The 18,284-nt window shown below is 43.3% G+C and overlaps 1 protein-coding gene across 2 annotated transcripts in view; it reads left to right on the top strand.

Moving 5' to 3' along the window:
* Positions 1–18,284, top strand: part of LOC115659993 — an 88,314-nt gene that overhangs the window by 62,079 nt on the left and 7,951 nt on the right. For both annotated transcript variants that reach the window (XM_030580868.1, XM_030580876.1), the window contains exons 1-6: positions 5,617–5,710; positions 6,636–6,776; positions 8,632–8,934; positions 10,970–11,275; positions 15,843–15,974; positions 17,825–17,929. In XM_030580868.1, the coding sequence (XP_030436728.1) occupies positions 5,656–5,710; positions 6,636–6,776; positions 8,632–8,934; positions 10,970–11,275; positions 15,843–15,974; positions 17,825–17,929 (1,042 nt within the window). In that variant the 5' untranslated portion in view covers positions 5,617–5,655. Of the gene's footprint in view, positions 5,711–6,635; positions 6,777–8,631; positions 8,935–10,969; positions 11,276–15,842; positions 15,975–17,824; positions 17,930–18,284 lie in introns of those variants that run through there.

Raw genomic sequence — 18,284 nt, 5'->3', positions numbered from 1 at the left:
GTCTGCTGTGGGCTTATGCTAAGTGGAGGGTGGATGCCAATGCAAATCTTTCCCCATTCTTTAAAATTCTTGGAATTCTTTCCACATTCCCTACAATTCACCACCAGATGTCAGGGTAGCGCTCAACCTGATTCTGCTTACATATATATTGCTGGGTAAAACATGGTAATTGATAGTGGCCAGGGGTATTATTTCAGTTTGTCTAATGTGGGTTGAACAAATTAGAAGCTAAATTGTATGCCTAATTTACACATGCAGTTACGACAATAGTATTCACAAAGTTGATTGCACTTGCAAGAGACCAGTGGTTCGTAGGTCCTGAGAAAAACTGATTAATATATATTGTAGTGCAAATACTGCAAGCTAGTGATGTGACCAGTACTCAGAACAGATTTAATTGGTATGCAAATCCAGAGTATATGGAATCACTCAGGTAGAGATGCTAAGAAAGACATGGAATATAACAATTCACACTGACATACTGTAGTAATCCCTCTATACAGAAATCACAATGGAAAACATCAGCAAGATTCACTCCTGTGTCAAGATCCTAGGGGATGCTCTAAATTACAAAATCTGGCTATAGTTCCCCACTGAGTCCAAGGGGGCTCTGTGCTGGGTGCAGACATCCCCCATTTTGGAACAGCTTGAAGTATCAGGGCTTAACATTGCAAGGTCGCTGTTCCAAGAAACTTATCTTCTTATTTGTCTGTAAATTTCCATGCACACCAATGCTGCTCTATTATGTTACAAAACTGAGATGAGAATTTGCCAGACAAGCACACGTATTTACTTGCCAGCACATTAAAATGGTGACTGACAATATCACAAATGGTATTCTACACTCCATTCAAAATAGAATACTTGCCTCAAGTGAGTGAGGGAACAAAGTCTTGCAAAACTGTGCTATAAAAATAATCTGTCAATTAATTGCTGTATTTGCAAGATTATTTCTTGGACCCCCGTCAGTAATGACAGAGTATCTCCAGCTGGCAAATGATCCACCATTCCACCTCCTCCCAAAGAGTTTTGCTATATCTTTTTGGTAGGAGGAAGGTTGTCACAGTATCTATTTCAGCCCCATCCCAGACAGGAAAAAATCTTTGATAGCGGGAAGGCAGAAACCATAGTTTCTTCCAGCTGATGCAAAAAAACATCAAAGATGGAACTTAAGTACCCAGACTCTCTGCACAAATGATCACACCACAATTTGGATTGCACTTTCTCTAAGCAAGGCTCAGAAGCACCAGGTCATTCTACACTTGTGCAGTGTCGGTATAAGCAAATACTAGTGTAACAGCTTCATCCATGCAATTAGTCCTTCCACCCCAGTACTACAGTGCACGAGTCACTGCTTAGATGGCCTTGGGTTTCTGTATTCTTCTGACCCAGAGTCAGGATTTCTGTAAACTTCTCACCTGCACACGTCTGAAGTCCCATTGCATGACTGTCACCAGTGCCTGCTTCTTTGCTATTGCTTTGTTACCAACTTGCTTTTGGAGCATTTCTGAGGAGAAGCCATCATCACAAGAGGTTGCTAAGAGCCAGCCTGAAACAGACAGAACAAGAAGCAATGGGCTTAAACTGCAGCAAGGGAGATTTAGGTTGGACATTAGGAAAAAGTTCCTAACTGTCAGGGTAGTTAAACACTGGAATAGATTGCCTAGGGAAGTTGTGGAATCTCCATCTCTGGAGATATTTAAGAGTAGGTTAGATAAATGTCTATTAGGGATGGTCTAGACAGTATTTGGTCCTGCCATGAGGGCAGGGGACTGGACTCGATGACCTCTCGAGGTCCCTTCCAGTCCTAGAGCCTATGAGTCTATGAGACATCAGAGTATTTGTAAATATCTGGTACTATGAGGAGATTCGGTCTCAGCTGAACTGTTATTTGGAATACTCAGAGATCAGTTATTCCTTTTTTTGTAGACCCTACATCATCTTGATTGGTGTGTTTGTGTGTGTGTGTGCGCAGGTCTTTGGTTTGTTTTTTGTTTTCATTGGTTACTTATTGCAGCTAGCTTGAGTGTTTTTGTGTTAAAAAAAAGTTAGTTTGCAGTATTTACCTCTTTCCTTAGAGCTGTGGTTCCCAAATTGTTTCCCTTCTTGTTCAGGGAAAGCCCCTGGCGGGCCGAACCGATTTGTTTACCTGCCGCGTCTGCAGGTTCAGCCAATTGCAGCTCCCACTGGCTGCAGTTCGCTGCTCCAGGCCAATGGGAGCTGCTGGAAGTGGTGCAGGCTGAGGGACTTCCTGGCTGCTGCTTCCAGCAGCTCCCATGGGCCTGGAGCAGCGAACTGCGGCCACTGGGAGCCGCCATCAGCCGAACCTGCAGACGCGGCAGGTAAACAAACCGGTCTGGCCCACCAGAGGCTTTCCCTGTGCAAGTGGCAGAACAAGTTTGGGAACCACTGTCTTAGAGTTTATTAAGCATACCTTTATTAACCTTCAGATAACCACTGCTTCAGTATTCCATAATTTCCCTTACTCAGACTCACATAACTTCACAAAAGTAAAATGATAAAGAGACCAGCAAAGCTATCAATATGGTCAAAACCACCACCAACCAAGGGAGCAAGGATAACAATAATAGCAAACAATAACAGTAAATGTAGCATTTTTCAAGTCTCAGCTTCATCAGCCCTTCACACCCAGCTGCATAGCAAGAGTGATGCAAAAATCCTCCCTGATGATGAGATTCACACATTTTGTGCAGGCACTTCTGACAATGTCAGGTGGTACTGATTACCTGTGTGGCAACCTAATTTGCAGGAAGGCCTAAGGCTACCCCACTCTTATTTTCACAAATGTTGTGTGGAATACAACAAACAGCTTTTGCGATACCCATGTTGTAGATTGTGCTGTGACTGCAAGTCAACAGACGTCTTCAACTTGCTTTAAGCCAACAAAATGCACACTCCAACACCACTCCACCTGGAAGGGCACAGATTATCAAGATGGGGATGGAGAACCTATTAACATCCCTGTAATGTGTGGGGGCAGGGGAGAAGTGTGTGCCTCTTTTCCACTTCTGAAAAATTCAGAGCTTTCCAAATTCTGATATCATGCACTTTTCCTGGTCACCCCCCAATGTAAATACTCAAGAACTAGCCAAGAATGGCATAATAATCAAGTTGTACCTTTTCTGATTAAGATGCTTGCCGGTTTGATGTGGCAAACACAGAGAAGCTCAAAAACTGGTCTGAAAAGGTCATTTAATGAACTCAGTTTTTGTGGAGGGTTAAAATACACAGAAAAAATGTTCCCACTGCATTCCTGGTCATCAGCAAACACAGAGGAGAGGAGTCTTGTTTCCTCATTTGGAAGTTCTGCAAATTTTTCAAATTGCTCTGCTCCACGTCTCTGTGGTCATGGTCCTGACACAAAGGTGGTGCTCTGTTCCGTGAATTTCTTCTTGAAATAATGAACAAGCAGTTACTAGGGTAGTGAGGAAGGGGAAACAGAGCCTCTGTCACATACCTGCGGCAGGAATTCCATGAACTGCTGGTCTTGTTCCCTGGCTAGGTATGTATTGCTAGAACACCCTCTACCACCACTGATGGGCAGCTTATTATGCAGGAAAATCAGTTTTCAGAACCTCCAGCAGAAAATTCTCTCTCTGAGGAAGCATGAACACTGACAATTCAGCTTGGCCTCCATTTTGAGAATATGTTGCAGAATGCTATAATTTCCGAGGGACCTGTGGATCCTTTCTCACACAATTCCCTTGGGCTCCCAAAAGGCCTTTCCAAATCTCGCACAGGCCACAGCTTCAGGGCTCTGTGATGCGAACTCTAGGTTAGGTACTCAGAAGGCAAAGCAGTTACAGTATGTGTTTAGAACACTGTGTATGCATGCAGGGCACAGTTCAACCCAAATAGGATACTGTCATAAACAGATAGTTAAGGGTTAATAGAACAGGAGTACTTCATGTCTCTTTTGACTGTAAAGGGTTAACAAGTTCAGTGAGCCTGGCTGTCACCTGACCAGAGGACCAATCAGGGAACAGGATACTTTCAAATCTTGAGGGAGGGAAGTTTTTGTGTGTGCTGTTAGTGTTTGGTTGTTGTTCTCTCTGGGTTCTGAGAGTGACCAGATGTGCAACCAGGTTTCTCTGCAATCTCCCAGATACAGGGTCTTATATGTCCAGAATAGTAAGTACTAGGTAGATAAGGCGAGTTAGGCTTATGTTTGTTATCTTTATTTGCAAATGTGTATTTGGCTGAAAGGATTTTAATTTGTACTTAAATACTTAGGCTGGGAGGGTATTCCCAGTGTCTATAGCTGAAAGACCCTGTAACATATTCCATCTTAAATTTACAAGGATAATTTTTACTGTTTTTTTCTTTCTTTAATTAAAAGCTTTTCTTGTTTAAGAACCTGATTGTTTTTTTTTATTCTGCTGAGACCCCAGGGAACTGGGTCTGGATCCACCAGGGAATTGGTGGGGAGAAAGGAGGAGAGAAAGGTTCATTTTTGTCTGTGTTAGGATTACTTTCTCTCTCAGGGAGAGTCTGGGAGGGGGAGAGAGAAGGAGGGGGGAAGGTGAAGTTTCCTCTCTGTTTTTAAGATTCAAGGAGTTTGAATCACACAGTGATCTTGCAGGGTAACCCAGGGAGGGGAAGTCTGGGAGAGGCAACGGTTTACTTTCCTTGTGTTAAGATCCAGAGGGACTGGGTCTTGGGGGACCCCGGGCCAGGTTTTGGGGGGACCAGAGTGTAGCAGGCCCTGGAATTCCTGGTTGGTGGCAGCGCTACAAGTACTAAGCTGGTAATTGAGCTTAGAGGAATTCATGCTGGTACCCCATCTTTTGGACGCTAAGGTTCAGAGTGGCGAATTATACCATGACAGATACCTAATGTGGATTCACTGCACTATTGTTATTTGCACAGGTGCAGTCCCTCTGGTTCAGTTAGCCACAGTAGAGTTCTTTATTGTAGACACGCCCAAGACCTTTGTTTCTAAAACCAGTAAGCCTCTACCACTTGAACTAAAGAAGACTATTAGGAGTTTATGACTGCCTGTCATGCTTGACCAATATTGTCTCATGGTTTCCTTGTACTTTCCTGTGTGTCGGTAACCATCTGTTGTCTTATACTTTAGATTGTAAACTCTTTGGGGCAAAGACTATCATTTAGTTCTGTGTTCAGGCAGTGCCTATTGAATACAGTCCTGGTCCATGACTGCGGCTTCTAGGAACTATGAAAATATAAACTATGCTGATAATAACAACACAGACATGCACGCACAGCCCTACTTCAGCTCTGTCTTTGTTTTGGTGCATGCTCACGCAATAGGGACGAGAAAAGCCTTATTTCCCCAGCTTTATTTTGCTACGAAATGTCTTATGCTGAGCTGACCTCCACCTGCTCAGCAGCTGCTATGACGTGGAAAACGAGGAAGTATATTCACCAGTTCTTACCTAACGCTTATCTGACACAGTGGTTGAAGCCAAAATATCCACTGTCCCTTTGTGAGAACTCTAGTTCTGAGTCAGTAAGGAAGTAATTGAAAAATAGAACAAGCCTTTAAGCATTTCTGCATGTTCACAATCTTCAAGACACACCACGCAGTATGGATTTAAGTTAGTGGAATGTAGAGGTTTCCTCAAAAAAGTACAGTGTATGTGAAATACTGGAACAAAAATAATTTCTGAAATGTCATCTAGTTTAATCTTCCAGCCTACGTTGTTTGCACTTATTATTCTCCAGGGTAAGCTATTTTTCTTTCTTTCTTTCTTTCTTTCTTTCTTTCTTTCTTTCTTTCTTTCTTTCTTTCTTTCTTTCTTTCTTTCTTTCTTTCTTTCAGAGTGGAATGTGTTTATACTAAATTCAGATTAGACGTGTGATTCTGTTCCAAATTAAATCAAGAGGAGTTCGGTGGTTGCAGGATTGGGGCAATACTGAAGCATATTTTAGGATGAAGTAGAACTACTTGCTCAGAGTGTTTCAATCTGTTCATTTCCATATGTAGCCTTAGCTTATAGTCATGTTGTTCATTGCAAAAGAAATGACCTCAATATAAGAGGATTTCAGTGTATCTGTAAAATAACCAAAGACAAGCATAAAAAGAAATTCTTTTATTATAATAAAATATATTGTACATTTAATTTGTTGGGAAGAATACTGCACTTAATTGCGTTCAGATGATAATAAGAAGCTGCAAAAACTTTAAGGGTGATAGGTGCGTTATTTCTGAGTTTATATTTTTTGTGTGTTTCCAGAAGGCAAAAACAAATAACTTTGACTAGTATCAGCTGCTGAAAATTGTCCACACTTGGCATTAGCATATACTGGCAGTAGCATCTTTTCATCAAAAAATCTTAAAGCACTTTAGAAACATTACTTAATTAAGCATCACAGGGCTGCTAAGAGAGAATAAAAGTTGTAAACCATTTGACAGATGGGGAAATTGTAGCATTAAGAAGCAAAGTGACTTGCCCAAGATCATACAATGAGTCAATGGCCGAGCTGGGAATAGGACCCAGGCATCCTGACTTCTAGTTTCCTGCTCTAGCCATGAGGATACATTTCTGTTTTCGAGTTTAGAAATCTGCATTGTTTATTTCAGTATGGTGCCCAGAAACATATTGTGTTGTTCTGTAACTAAACATGTTTTGCATGTATTATATTTCTAGTGCACAGTGATGTGACAGCTGTAAATGGGATGCTGGGTAGTTCTGTTACATGGCATCATGAATATCCTGACTTGGAACACCCTGTTCATGTCACTTGGAACAAGGGAAAGACTTTGTTAAATAGCTGGACACGTCGTACCAGTAAGTTTGCTTTTTTTTTTTAATGGAACTGTAGCATTTTACAAAACAGTGAAAGAGAATGAGGGACAATATACAGTGAATGTGTGTAACAGAACTGGAAATCATGTCTACCAAAGAGTTTTTCAGTTACACAGACATGGTAGGCATAAAAGTACTATCCTAATGCCTTACTCTGTAGGGATGCGTAGTGCAGACCCATCAAAGTTTGTTATGCCATATTATGTTTTTCAACTTGTTATCATATGCTCCTCACTTTAGAGTCTGCTAGTTTTGAATTTGTTTGGTCCCATGAGTGACCCAAGGTTCTTAGATGCACTCAATTATTATATTTATTAGTCATTCATAGCACCCACCCTTGGGCCAAGATTTCCAAAGCCAGAAGCCTAAAGTCAGTCTCCTACAAATTTGACTTAGGCTCTGAAATAAGCAACCTGATTTTCAGAAATGCTGAACACGCATCAGCTCCAATTGAAATCTGCTGGATGCTCAGCCCGCTGATTTAGAGCTAAATTAGTTTTTGAAGTGTAATTTTAGGCATCTGTTTTTTAAATCTTGGCCTTGCTGTCTCTAAATCATGTTTTAGAATGTGCCAGCCTATACCATGAGAAATGTGAAAATAAATGATTTTTTATTTTAAATTGTGATTTGAAAAAACAGCAGTTAGAACGCAAGATGCATTTGCAAACTAAGATTTCTACAGATTTACACTGAAAATTCAAAGTCTGCACTCTGCTCGAATGGAGTGGAGAGCTGGGGGGCTGGTTGTGGCTCCCTGATTCTCAGCCGCCAGGCCCAGTGCAAGCTAGTTTCTCAGGGACCTCATGCCAGTGGAAGATTGAACATTAGTGCACTCTACCCTGCCCTCCAGCCAGTCTGCCTCCACTGCACTCCTGATACACCCTCTCCCTCCTCTTTTGCCAGTAGTGGTGGGGCTGCAGGCACATGAAGCAGCTGTATATCCTCTGCCAGAGGGAAATTCTCCATTGGCCATCTCAGCTTTAAGGTTGAGTGGCACAAAGTGGCCTTAGCAGACTAGAGAAGCCGACCAAATGACATCACTTCTGTGTTTCAGTCACAGTGAGAATGGCCCTCCTTTCTTAGAGGAGGGAGAAATTAGAGAAGAAGTCGGTAATTTTTATATAAAGTGGATGGATGGATGGCCAGAAGGACAGATACATGAGAGACCTTAGTCCCTTACTGCTATAGCTAGCTGTCCATTTTAAGCCATGTTTTGACTCACAGCCACTCTTACTATAGTCATTATGAAGCAATCTGTGTGAAATTTCATGTGGGTGATTTTATGTTAGGGTAGAATTTGATATAAAGTGGACATGGATGTTTAGATTATATGAGTGTGCAAAATGAATTGCTTGCACTTTCTGAAAAGTTTCCTAACTTGTTTTTATTTTTTGGCTCCTACTACTGCAGAAATGACTTGGTCTAGAAACTGCAATTTTTTTTGGTTCTGCTGGCCTCAATGATGCATTCACTAGTTATGGTGAATTTGGGTCAGAAAATGATTAAATGCTGAGCATATGTTAGGGACTTTGCATGCTGGCTTTTATTTACTTTACCAAATACCTAAATGGAGCTGCTGTTTTTTCTAAGCATGAATTTGAGCAGGATGCCTGCGGCTGTATTGGAGTTGTTCTCATTCACACATTAGGGCGAAAGGCTTCTTAAAGCTCATATCTGTGCCAAGTTCAGCTTAGCATGCCACAGATAGTTAGAACTGCTTGTTTCTGACAATAGGGTAGCCAGATTCCAGGAATCCATCCCCCAAACCATGATAAACCGTAGGACCCTGAATGTAAGCAAACGTTCTCATGCCCATGTATTCTTTCTTTATTATCAGGGGCCACCGAAGGGATGCGAACTGTCAGAGGAATTGTAGGTGACTGTGTTATGCTTGATCTGTACAATTACGTGAACAGGCATATTCATGTTACCTGGAAGAAAGGCAATAAGCAAGTGGCCAAGATGAAAGGTCAGCCTGTACACGGCTCTGGAACATACAGAGAGAGGTTTCATGCATTCTCCAATGGCAGCTTGAGTGTTTGCCCCATGCAGCCGGGAGATGAGGGTCAGTACACGGCAGAAGTGTTTGGTCATGATGGGGCAAGTTTGGGCCATCAAAAAATTCAGCTAGAGTATAGCGGTAAGTATCAGCCCACTATGCAATGCCTGTAGATTATATCAATAACATGCAAATGTGAAAGTGTAGTTTTAGTATGTGTCAGTGTATTGTTCAGGTCTGTGACCCCTATCTGCAGCTGAAAAATTGGTCTGAAAAGGTCATTTAATGAACTCAGTTTTTGTGGAGGATTAAAATACCCAGAAAAAAATGTTCCTATATTCCTGAACTGCATTCCTGGTCTTCAGCACCATGTGATCCCACAGTGGGTTATTAACCAGAAACATCAGAAAGTCGATCTCCTGGTAAAGACAGAAGACTTACTGCAGATAAAATAAGGAACACACATTTTTATAACCAAACTTGAACCAAAACTTTTTAGAGATTCTAACGCACTAGGGTACATTTAATTTTACATTTTTGCATAGTATACTCTTTTCTCTTCTGAGGTCCAGCCCAGACTGAAGCCAGAACGGCTCAGATTCCCATGGTATGGGATGGTCTAATGGTTTACTGACGAGGATTGCAATACAGAATTTCAGGGCCTTTCAACAGAGAGCTTTCTAATAAGATTTTCAGACCAGTGTTCAGACTACAAAGATTTGGGTAACTTTTGGCTAAGCTCAAATCCAATAAAATATCCAAATGCGTGGACACTTTTCAAAAACAAACCCAAACTCCAAACCTTCCTTAGGTTTCCAGTACAAGAGTAAATCAGAATATGTAGGAGAAGAATTCACTTTACACCACTATTTATTGATGTGACTGTTGGGTTTTGTATGTGCCCAACGTCTGCCAATAATTTAAAATGTTGAAATGTGGTCCAATTGTACATGTGTTTAAGAAAGTTCTGCCTGCTCTAGTTCTCTTTTTATTCCTTGCTCTGCTGGGTTTTGATCTCGCAGACTAAACAGATGCAAGCCACCTTCAAGTTGTCTCCTTATTTGCATAGGAGAGCATCAAGTGCTGCATGAAGCTGTGCTGGTGGTTCAATTGGTGGCACTTCCAGCTGTATCAGAACTGAACCTATACCTTGGCCAGGTGCTAGGGTACATTGTTTTGCAGGAAGTGCTGACTTTTGGATGAGAGAAAAAACTGAAGCCAAGACTACTCAGAAACATTAAGATTCCGTACTACGTTTTGTAAGAGAAGAGGCATTAGTTATAGTAATCTGATCAAATTGTGCAGTCTGCCTTCTCTAAATTCTCCCAACTATTTTAATTGGATTGTTGCCACTTTTTGACCTGAGTAGCTAGTCAAAGTTGGGGCCCTGTGGGTGTTGCGGTTGGGAGTAGAAATTGTTGACGGCCAGGCATTTCTTTGATGCAGTTTTGTTTATTGTGTTTCTGCATGCAGAAGAAATAAAATAGTCGGAAACATCTTGTTTTGCTCACAACACCAAGAGTGCTCTTTTCAGCCTGCACCCCTGACCCAAACACCTCTTCCCAGGTTTCTTCCAGGATCTGTTACACACTTTTAGCTGCTCCTTCAGGCTGCCTCTCTCACTCCATCTATTCATGTCTGACCTTAGTTTTCTGTGAGATCTTTCTTCACCTGTACACACACACACACACACACACACCCCCCTACCCATGACAATACTCAGCCTAAAGTTCACATACATCTTTTGTCTTAAGTGGGACTTATGTTATGTTAATTGAAGAGTGAGTTCACACTGACCAATCTCAATGGAGTTTGAACTCAACCTGTAACTAGGTTTCACCCACTTTCTAACAATATAATATTGTTCTTCACTTGCTGTTCTAAATTGTTGTACAACGTGGCAGTGTGTGGCGTCTGAGTGTTTGCTCTCGATGTAGTGTATAAACTACTTTATGATCATTTGGGATGGAAAAGGTATAATAAATATACAGGAAAGCATTATTTTTATTTTAAATCCATATGTATGAAACTAGGTTTAACGAACATACTCCCCAGCACTTGACTTCATTCCTCCATTTTGAAAAGATACAACAGAAAAGAGATCACTCTCAGTTAAAAGAGAACATAAGGAATGCTCCCTCCCTTAAATTTAGCAGAGATGGCTTTTCCCCTTCAGGAAATAGAACAGCACCTGTTCAAGAAGTAATAGGAATTGTTGGTGGCTCCATGGTCCTACCTCTAGCAGCGATGGATTGGAAAGACTTGGTCCAGATAATGTGGAAGAAAGACAGCTTGTTGGTTGCTGAGTTAAATTACTCTCAGTCGGAGTCCGATGGGAGATCCACCTATAGATCTCAGATCTTACCTAATGGCACGCTCAGACTGGACAGGATTCAGGAAAGTGATTGTGGACGGTATTCAGTAGAAGTGCGAGACAGAGATGGGAAGATTCTATACCAGAGAATGATTGATGTGAAAGTGGGTGAGTATTTCTCAATTTAAAATGTTAACAAATATGGGACAATGTTAATATTCTATCTACTTTAAAAGCTATTTTATCCCTCAGTTAAATACTGCAATAACACTCATTCCAGGTTCAAAATGTGAGCACAGAAGAACCATGTCAGAGACATTCCATAACTAGTTAACCATTAATTGATTAACGCATTCATGAAATAGAAGCTAGAGCTGGGTGAAAAAGTTCAGCTGAAATATTTTTGGTGAAAAATGAAGATTGGGCAACACTGAAATATTTTGTAAGTTTGTGTTGATTTTACAGAATTGCTTTGCTCAAAAAATGTTAAAAAAATTGAAAGTTTTTTTTAACATTTTTTAAACAAAATGTTTTGATTTTTTTGATTCAAAACTACTTATTTTGAAATTTCATTTAGTTTTAATTGTTAAACATTAAAAACATTTTTAAATGCTCAAAATTGTAATAAGATGTTTTGGTCAAACTAAATGTTCAATTTGACCTAAAATATTTTTTTCTGACACTTCAATGCACTGAACATTCTGAAAAATGTTGGTTCTGGGTCGACTCAAAACAAAGCTTTCATTTTGATTTTTTTTGTAATTGAAATACTTTTATACCAATATAAGACCTTTATGCCAATATAACTGTGCCCATATTAGCAGGGTATAGACCTTCATACGAGTATTGTTAAAGTCGTACAAATTTTGTGTATGGAAAAGCCCTTAGAGAGGAGATAGTAGAATTCTGACACTAAACTGGACCAGAGAGAAAGGAAACATTGCTTCAGGGCTCTCCCTTATTATTCTTTCTAAAAAGATTAGCCTTCTTACCTGCCAAGAAACACTAAACTCAGTTTGGGCTGAAATGAATTATTATGAAAAGGAATTCAGATTAGGGTTAGCTTTCTCCCCCATTTGTTTTAATGCCATCAGAACCTATAGTTGCAATTGGCTACAGCAGTGGTTCCCAACCTTTCCGGACTACTGTACTACTTTCAGGAGTCTGATTTGTCTTGCATACTCCCAAGTTTCATCTCACTTAAAAACTACCTGCTTACAAAATCAGACATAAAAAAATACGAAAATGTCACAGCAACTATTATTGAAAAATTGCTCACTTTCTCATTTTGACCATCATCATTATGTTCCTATTACGCCTCTGGCATTTAGGGCAGTGATGAAGCTCCTCCACTCCTGTCTGTTTCTGGCAAGTCTTTCATTGGTTCCCTAGGTGTGCCCCAAGTTTTGCAGGTCAGCTTTCTAAAAACAAATGTTTATCGTATAATTATAAAATAAACCAGTTGGAATATAAAAATTGTACTTACATTTCAGTGTACAGTAAATAGAGCAGTATAAACAAGTCATTCTTTGTATGAAATTTTATTTTGTACTGACTTTGCTAGTGCTTTTTATGTAGCCTGTTGTACAACTCGGCAAATATCTCGATGAGTTGATGTACCCCCTGGAAGACCCCTGCGTACCTCGAGGGCTGTGCGTACTCTAGGTTGAGAACCGCTGAGCTAAATCATTTTAGCTAACAGCTCCCTGATTTAAATGGAAGAGAGGGGGCTCAACTGTGCAGCTCACTTCCCTAGCATCCCTTGTCAGGGCCGGCTCCAGGCACCAGCTCAGCAAGCAGGTGCTTGGGGCAGCCAACAGTGAGGGGCAGCATGTTCGGGGCTTCGGCCACAATTCGGAGATGGGTCCCTCACTCCCTCTCGGAGCGAAGAACCAGGCACTGAATTGCTGCCAAAGACTGAAGCGGCGGCAGTAGAGCTGCAGATTGCGATCACGGCTTTTTTTTTTCTGCTTGGGGGGGGCCAAAAATCCTGGAACCGGCCCTGTCCCTTGTCCAGGGACAGCAAGTTGTATGGGCCTGTGGTGCCCAGGCTCCAGCAAATTCAGGGCCCGGGGGCCCGGCTCCACCAATGTTTGGAACCAGGTCTCTCCCCTGGCGCCGCCTGCTGCCCCGCACCCTCCCCCAGAGTGTCCCCCGACCCCACCAGGTGACCCCCTCCACTTCCCCAAGCTTCCCTGTCTGCCCTGGGCAGTGGGTGGCTGCCCCCTGCAGCTCCGCACTGCACTTCCTCTCCAGGCACTGCTGCGGCCTGGTACAAGGGAGTGGTGCCGGGGGCAGGCTGAGGTGGTTACTGCACCTGCAGAGGGAGGAGGGGAAAAGCACATGGCAGGCATTCGGCCCCCCCCAGCAGGCAACTCCTGAGCAGCAGCCTAGGGGGGTCTTGGGTGAGTGTTGGGCCAGGGGAGCCAGGGGGGACCTCCCACCCTGGAACTTGCTGCTACCGACAGGGAGAGGGCTGGGGGGAGTCCTCCTCTCTGGCCCCCTGCCCCAGCCCAGAGACTGCACCCAGCACCCAAACTCCATCCCAGAGCCTGCATCCCTCTCACACCCAAACTTCCTCCCAGAGCCTGCACCCCAAACTGCCTCCCAGAGCCTTAGGCAGGAAGGAGAGTGTGTGGGGGGTGGTGGTGTGGGGGGCGCCACGGGACTTGGACCCATTCTGGGCACCACCAAAAATTATACAAACCTGCCACTCCTGCCCCTGTCTTCCTGTATCTGCATCTTATGCTGTTATTTTGCTGTGTGGATAAGACCCCCTAACCATGCCAGCATACATCAATTGACCTTTCTCCTCCTTGTTCTCTGTGCAGTAGGGCATCCCAGAGTGCACTGCCTCAGGTGCTGTTGCTGCCATTCTTTGTGCATGTCCTTCAATCACTCTGTCTCATATTGAGGCACTATGGGATAGCTGCCCAGATTTTCCCAGAATGTGCAATAGGGTGACCGGATGGCAAGTGTGAAAAATTGGGACGGGGGTGGGGGGTAAAGGGAGCCTATGTAAGAAAAAGTCCCAAATATCGGGACTGTCCCTATAAAATTGGGACATCTGGTCACCCTGATGTGCAAAGACAGTCAGCATGATAGGTATGGACTCATAAATTCAGTTGGTGTATGGTTGTGTTGTGAAAATAGCTGCTATGTGGATGTAGTTCACCAACTGAACAGAAAAATAATTGTATTTGTCACTTGATCAAGGGCCTTACTCAGATCCAGAATAGTTTGCTTTTTTGTTGGCACTGTCAGCTTTCATTTTCAGACAGTAATAACCACAGCAACCAAACAGTTTGATTTCAGGTACTGTACGTAGAGCTGATACTCAGGCATTCTCAGACTGCACCAACCTTTTACAAAACGCATGATTGCCAGCCTCTAAGTCAGCTGAGTTATATGATAATGACAAAAATCTTTAATGCAGGTGAAAGTTTAGCTAGAAGAACTTCTGTCTTTGGACTGAATTCATACCTATCATGGCTCCACTAGAGTTATACCAAAGTGGAATATGACCCAGTTGCTTTAAAAAACGGGAGGGCAAACTATGGCCTGCGGGCCAGATCTGGCCCATCAGCCATTTTAAACTGGCCTGTGAGCCGCACCACGTGGTTTGGCCCTGCTCCGGCACTCCGGCCAGGGTGCTGGGTTGGGGGCGCACAATGCGGCCCTGCCCTGCTCCAGTCAGGGTTCTGGGTTGGGGCCACACCACACTACTCCTAGAAGCCATGGCATGGCCCCGCTTCAGCTCTTACATGCTCCAATAGGAGCTGCAGGGGAGTGCCTGCAAATGAGGCAGTGTGCGAAGCCACCTGGCTGCACCTCTGCATAGGAGCTGGAGATGGGACATGCCACTGCTTCCAGGAGCCACTTGAGATAAGCGCCGCTCGGAGCCTGCATCCCCTCAGCCCATTGCCCCAGCCCGGATTCCCCTCCCGCTCTCCAAACCCCTCGGTCCTTGCTCGGAGCACCCTCCTGCACCCCAAACCTCTCATCCCCAGCCCCACCCCAGAGCCCGCACTCCCTCCCTCACCCCAAACCCAATTCCGTCAGCATTCATGGCCCGTCATACAATTTCTATTCTCTGATGTGGCTCTCGGGCCAAAAAGTTTGCCCACTCCTGCTTTAAAGTAATGTTATAGTCAAATCCTCTTCTTGCCCAGTGATTCAGCTCCCTGTGTCCTTTTATGTCACATGTTGACTTCATACAAACCAAAACAAGATTGTTTCTCCTCGTAGCTCCTCAAGGGTAAGCCAAGCTACAGTACAGCAAGCTGGTGCCTATACTGACTCACAAATCTTCAACAGAATCACAAGCTTGCATCTGACCACAAAACCTTTATTTCTGGTCATGTTGTATGAGGCAGAAGGAGCACTGCTGGATTGTCAGAAACTGTGCTGGGTTTGCAATGCCAGCTGTTAGGAAAACTCATCTTTGACTTGTTAACTGGGCCACTTTAATTTGCGGACCCTGAGAAAAAAAATAGGGAATCCCACAGTTTCGTTTCGTAAGGTCACTTTTCTGACTCGGCTGCACTTGAAGGGAAGTCAGAAAAACAGAAAAGATAAATAAAGCCTTGTTATACCATTGGTTAGTGTATGATCTTTTTATACTGTCTGTATATGAGAGGAAATAACAAAAAGAACCATGTGTAACGCTAACAGAATGGGGCAGAAGGAATTTTAAGTCAATTATTTTTTTTTTACCATTGTATTTTCATTTTAGAACCAGCAACGGTGGCCTCATCAGTTATCTCGCATTTACTGTTATTCAGCATACTGGGAGTGCATGTTGCTGTATTCATTGTTGTGTTGGGTTCACTTATATGGCATTTTCGAAAGTGCAGACACAGAACAGGTAAGGATTCCCTCTTCAACTCTGTAACAGAATGGGGTAAACCACTGTCACTAAAAATCAGTACATAGGGACAGTCCACCTTATATTGTGGTTCCTAAGTTATTTTTTGGTTAGCTCTGTTTACCTGACTAAGGACCAGATTTTTAAAGGTGTTCAGTTGCTTAACTTCCATTGATTTTCTGTGGGAGTTAGGTGCCTAAATATCTGAAAATCTGGCCCTAACACCTTAACTGTACCAGAAAGGTGCTGCCGTCTAATAGGCTGTGGAATTTGGATTGCTTCAAAATGCAATCTCAGTCGTGAGACTAGGGTTTGGAAGAATGGAATATAATGACCTGAGATAGAATTCGGCCACGATATCATGAGAACACTCTGACTTTTGTTAAACAGGCCTGGGATCTATAAAGGTCTGAAGTGTCCAGGACTTCAGTTTTATGTCTCATTTAAGAGTTGTATCTCAAGCAGAGGAGTATCCCTGGCTCTGGCCTGAAGTGGTTCAGTAGTGACTCCAGTTGCCAGAACATTGCCATGTTTGAACACGGTTATGAAAAGCTGAGTTTGCTGATCTGATGCTGACCAGTCAGTATAGACTAAGACAAATTACATTCAGTGGTGAGTGGAAGGAGAACCAGTCCTTAATCCTTGCCAGTTGACACAGGACTGAACACGATTTGTCCCAGTCTACATAGGCCTCTAAGTCATCGTCAGCACTGTGTCAGCTAACTCTGTCCCTCAGACCCTTATTCAGCTATTGTAACACTTTGTAATGGGGTCGTAGCCCTACTGAATCTCCAATCCTCTCTGCTGCATCTGAGTTTAGACTGGAGATCTCCTGTCCAAGTACCAACAGACCATCTTTTAGCTCGAGAGTTTTGATAAGCCCAAAGCCCTATATGGCATAGTCATGGGCATGACTCTAGGGGATGGGAGTGAGGAGCAAATGCCTCGTAGTCTAGTTGAGGGGAGATAACTTTGTCTTTTTTTCCACACTCTCCTGCCACAGATGGGAGGAGGGGTTCAGTATGTCCCAGAAAGACCTCCCTTAGGCAAGTCTCCCCATCTTCCAGAAGCCATTAGTCAGCTATTGACTGGAAGTGCTTTGCAGCACAGAGACAGAGGTGGTCCTGCACACAGGCAGCATGAGGAGCAACAAGTAGGCCATGACACGTCTTTCCTGCCAGCTGTGTGAGGCAGGGAAGAGAGAGGAGACCAATCAGCCCTTTACTCCCATACCCCACAGGCAAATGGAGAGAGAGCGGGTGCAGCTCACTCCAGCATAGCATATAGGAAGGGGAGAGAGGAGGAATAAAAGTAGGAATAGAAGCGGAGAGCAGTATTATTACCACCTGTAATGTCAACACACACACATTTTCAAAATAATGCACCTCTGGGAGGGGCAATGAAGAACAGATGTGGTCCTCCTGCTCCATGAGGGAGGTGAGAAATTCAGTGGGATGAATGGACAGGTCTTGGGAGGAGAGGGGAGGAGAATGTGAGAGTAAGGGGAAATGAAAGAGCAGAATAAAAGCAGAGTGATCATCCTGAAGGGACAAGTAAACAGGCAGCAACATATGAAATTGGAAAGAGAGGCAAAATGGGGGAAGCAAAATGTCCTGAATGGCAGAGTGGTAAGAAATAATAGGCATAAACTGTGCAGTTCAAGAGGCATTAAAATTAGCCACGTAACACATTCATTGTTTAAAATTCATCTTCTGGGCTTCACTTTCCCAGGACTCTTAGATTCCAGGAGGGTTGATGGGAAGCAGGCCCCAGTAGATTATGCTAGTTTTGTCTTTCATTGAGAGTCTTTCCCAAATGTCTAGTGCTTTTCTTATTTTATTTGGGTTAAGGTCGCATGACAAACCTAAGCTTCCGGAACGTGACTTTGGGCCAAAGTGGCTATAATGAGGACCATGTAGAATGTGGAGAGGGAGACACGAGCAGCCCTGACCAAGGTGAGTATGCCGGTGGCCGGAGAATGGTTCTGGGATCAGGAGAGTAAAGACTCTGCTGACAATGTGATGTATTTGATACTGCTGGCTGTGTTTGAAGCAGAGCCCAGAGAGGAGAGGAATTCTTATCCATGAAATCAACTAGTATCACAGCAGTTACTTAACACAAGCCCTTAGGGATGGTAGCAGGGTATCCACACAAACATCGATACCAGCACTGAGCCCTATTACCATGGAGGTTGGCTGGCTCCATATACCTCCCCTTGTACACAGTTCCCCTCAGTGGTCCCAGTGTTAGGGCTGTTATAACAGGCCCTTTCTGCCCTTCACGTCAAGCTCCCCATGGGGTAGGATTGCT

Source organism: Gopherus evgoodei, chromosome 1, assembly GCF_007399415.2.
Source record: "Gopherus evgoodei ecotype Sinaloan lineage chromosome 1, rGopEvg1_v1.p, whole genome shotgun sequence".
NCBI classification, from domain to species: domain Eukaryota; kingdom Metazoa; phylum Chordata; order Testudines; family Testudinidae; genus Gopherus; species Gopherus evgoodei.
This window is presented reverse-complemented; position numbering and strand designations above follow the sequence as displayed.